General features: G+C 31.7%; 3 protein-coding genes across 4 annotated transcripts in view; 1 reads left to right on the top strand and 2 right to left on the bottom strand.

Annotated features, from left to right (window-relative positions):
- The window catches only part of LOC117118508 (centromere protein M-like), a 5,002-nt gene extending 3,508 nt beyond the window's left edge, over nt 1-1,494 (bottom strand). The window contains exons 1-2 of one of the 2 annotated variants that reach the window (XM_033263118.1): nt 1,389-1,494; nt 421-509 (exon numbers count right to left, since the gene is read on the bottom strand). In XM_033263118.1, the coding sequence (XP_033119009.1) occupies nt 421-498 (78 nt within the window). In that variant the 5' untranslated portion in view covers nt 499-509; nt 1,389-1,494. Of the gene's footprint in view, nt 1-420; nt 558-1,388 lie in introns of both variants that reach the window. The other variant, XM_033263119.1, reaches the window with a different exon arrangement.
- LOC117118504 (E3 ubiquitin-protein ligase TRIM71-like) overlaps nt 1-1,924 on the bottom strand; it is a 17,132-nt gene extending 15,208 nt beyond the window's left edge. The window contains exon 1 of the mRNA XM_033263112.1: nt 1,894-1,924. The gene's annotated coding sequence lies outside the window, so the exon portion shown is untranslated. The remainder of the gene's footprint in view (nt 1-1,893) is intronic.
- Nucleotides 1,752-3,355, top strand: part of LOC117118506 (DNA excision repair protein ERCC-1-like) — an 8,406-nt gene continuing 6,802 nt past the window's right edge. Inside the window, exon 1 of the mRNA XM_033263113.1 lies at nt 1,752-1,878. Within this exon, the coding sequence (XP_033119004.1) occupies nt 1,810-1,878 (69 nt within the window). The 5' untranslated portion in view covers nt 1,752-1,809. The remainder of the gene's footprint in view (nt 1,879-3,355) is intronic.

The raw sequence follows: 3,355 nt of genomic DNA, 5'->3' as shown, positions 1-3,355 counted from the left end.
ATTTGTTTCTAGCCGTACTTATTGTGTAATAGAGTGTATCTGGTGGTATTTGAATCTGTTCAACCATGAAGCCTCCGTGGTCTAGTGGTTATGACACTCGCCTTGACAGCGAGAGGTCGCAGGTTCGAGTCCCGCCAGAGGCATTTTATTACACAATTTCTTCATTCATTTATTTACAGGACTACATTCGTTGAGAGCTATGCTACACGATGTATTTATCAAGTCCTTTATCCGAACACTGTATTTACCTTTCTTTGATGATTCATATATATATATATTAATTACATGAATACAGGCAATTGTACAAAAAAATTCTTTATTTGAATTATGGAATGCATAATAATAAAATCAAGTAGTATTTCATAAAAAGATAATAAACTAATTAAAATAATAGCATATTTAAAAAGTATATATACATACTAAAAGTGTTGCAGTGTTTGGTGATGAAATCTTGTTATGCAAAGTGAGAACATTTTTCTTGTTTACTTCTCCCATCATCAACAAATGAGCTGGAATTGGGATAATGAACAATCAATTTTTTTAAGATTTCGGAAAATCTAAGGAACAAAATAAACCAAAGATACAACGCTTATTATAAAACACATTAATATGATTATACTTTACTTTATATGCATTAAAAAATATGAAAAACACAAGCTTATAAATAAAATTTCAAAATAAAAATTAATGACTAAATAAACAATAAAAATATATGAAAGGAAAATGAGTAAATAGTTTCATTATCATATCATCATCAGTACGCTGCACAATCGTTTAACCTAGCACTTTCTACAATTTACATGGGCCCCTACCCATAGGCGATCAGGACCAAAAACGGGCCTCGGCCTCACTCAGGACCCCAATCCCAAGCAAGCGGTATCCCACTATGTTCATTGTATTACCTATATAGCCTATTAATCCAGGCCAGTGCTATAATATATTATTATTACTACAACTTGGCTCCTACTACTACTACTATAAGATTAGAAGTTAACATCTCCCTGCCCCTGGACAGTGGTAAACTATTAAAAAATACTGTACTGGTAGCCTAGACTGTATAGGCCTACTGTATGTATGTAATATTAATTGAGTTGCCTAACTATAAAACAAACCTACAAACAATTCATATTATAGCTAGTCCAAAATGTGGCTAGGCTACCTAGGCTAGGTCTATACACTAGCCCGGACCATATAGGCCTAGCTAGGACAGGAGCCTAGGCACATGTTTTGTATGCCTAACCGCCTCGGCCTGGTAAGAGGCTAGGCGAGTACTGTAGTACTGGCTGAAAATACACAAGTAACAACAGGACTAATAATAATAGTATTCACGTTTGATTTTTATTTTATATATCTTTAATTTTCATAATATCCATTATTTTGGTACTTACAAAATATGCTGGCTACAAGACCTGAAGCTCCCGACCTGAAAATCTTACTAAAAATACTAGGCCTAGACCTATGTCATGTTCAGTCGCTGTTTATTTTGAATTTTGCGCGCTTAAAAAAATAAGCAGTGTAGGGGAAATCCCTTTATTAGGCGTACCTAAGTTTGTATAAAAAAAAATCCGTGAAATTGAGTAAGTTACAAAATTCCGAAAAAAAAATTGAATAACATAATAATAACACTCACTCATCTACTATACTTATTTTAAATTTATTTTTTGAAAAAAAAAACTAATAACTATTCAAGTAAATGTTAAATATCTAGGCTAAATTGTTTATTGGAATATTTTTGTAAAGCTAGGTGGCAATTCAAAAGAAAACACGGCGCCTGCGCGCTCTGGTTTTCTTTCCGCTAAAACACTTTCGATGGAGAAGAAGAAATTCATTATACCATCAGCAGCAGATTTAAAGAGCTTTGAAAAATCAAAACCAAAGGTAATTTACCAATACAGACAAGATTAATATAGGCCCTGCGTACTCGAGATTTATGTATTTTCACCCATTCTAGCTAGAAGGGCTAGGCTAGGCCCTAGGCCGACACCAGTGTCAGTCCAGGTCCAGCAAGAGGCCTCCAGCAAGGGGCCCTGACAGGGCCAAATTCCTGCTGGCTGGCGAGGGCGATAATAATGAGCCTGGCCCAGAATTCGATCCAACTCGGCCACAAGTCAACTGGCCACAGTCAACTCGGCCACAAGTCAACTCGGCCACAAAAAGTTTGGCTGCAGTCAACTCAGCCACAATTGCTGTTGTTGTCATTGTTGTTATTATGATTGTTGTTTTTATTACCGTTAGTTTTAATATTAATTATTAGTCTTAGCATTAACATTATGTATTGTTTAAATTTTTGCTGATATTATTATTGTTATCATATAAATAATAAAAAATTCTCGATTTTTTAATTTCATATTATTATTATTATTATTATTATATATTAGTCTTAGTATTATTATTTTAATGATAGTAATTTTAAAAATATTGTTTTTCTCATATTATTATTATTATTGTTGTTGTTGTTGTCACCTTTATTATCGATATTATTACCCTATTATTACTAAGTAGGCCTAGTATTATAAGTATCATCATTATTATTATTACTAATTAGTATTACTATTATTATAAAAATAAACATCTTTAATTTATTATTGCTGTTACTGTATTAATGCTATTATCACCTTCAATGTTATTATCACTAATTAGTATTATTAAAATAGATATTTAAATATTGTTATTATTACCATATTAGTATTAGTATTATTATTATTAGTATTGTTAAAATAAATATTACTATTAATATTGTTGTTGTTATCACCTTTATTATTGTTATTATGACTAATTAGTATTATTAAAGTAAATATTTGAAAAAGACCAACATTTCACTGGTGATTCACGTCATTGGATGCATCCTTGTCACTGACGGGTTTCAAACATAGCCCCCAATGGTCGAACAAATATGAAGGACTGAATATCTGTCATTGTTCAACAATACCAATTGTTCCTATTGTGGATAATTGATACTAGATGCAGCACCCACCTAATTTTAACGTAGGCCTAATTCTTGGGCGTGGTTCTGAAGAAAATAGTATCGAAATGCACACTGTGCGTTCATTTGATTTTAGTCGAATTCAAAATAAATTTTTAACATTTAAAAAAATCAAAATTTGGTTTTTCTATTTCAATTTTTTATGATTAGGTCTACAGTATGTACTCATGTTTTATGTCAGTGTTTTAACGTGAACAAAATTAAACATTAATATATGTTTTTTTCTAAATTATTAAGATTGCTTAAATTGTTAATGTTACATTATTGTCAGATTTTATTCAATTCTGTAAGTGGCGGGTTTTCTCTGTTGAATAAGAGTACAGTGTGAAGAAATGTATACAACGATCTCACGACAATGAGACGATGATCAGA

The sequence above is a fragment of the Anneissia japonica genome, unplaced genomic scaffold (genome assembly GCF_011630105.1).
Source record: "Anneissia japonica isolate Jap-2015-1 unplaced genomic scaffold, ASM1163010v1 scaffold287869_len1821871_cov162, whole genome shotgun sequence".
NCBI classification, from domain to species: domain Eukaryota; kingdom Metazoa; phylum Echinodermata; class Crinoidea; order Comatulida; family Comatulidae; genus Anneissia; species Anneissia japonica.
The sequence above is the reverse complement of the archived record's forward strand: the minus strand, read 5'-3'. Positions and strand labels throughout refer to the sequence as shown.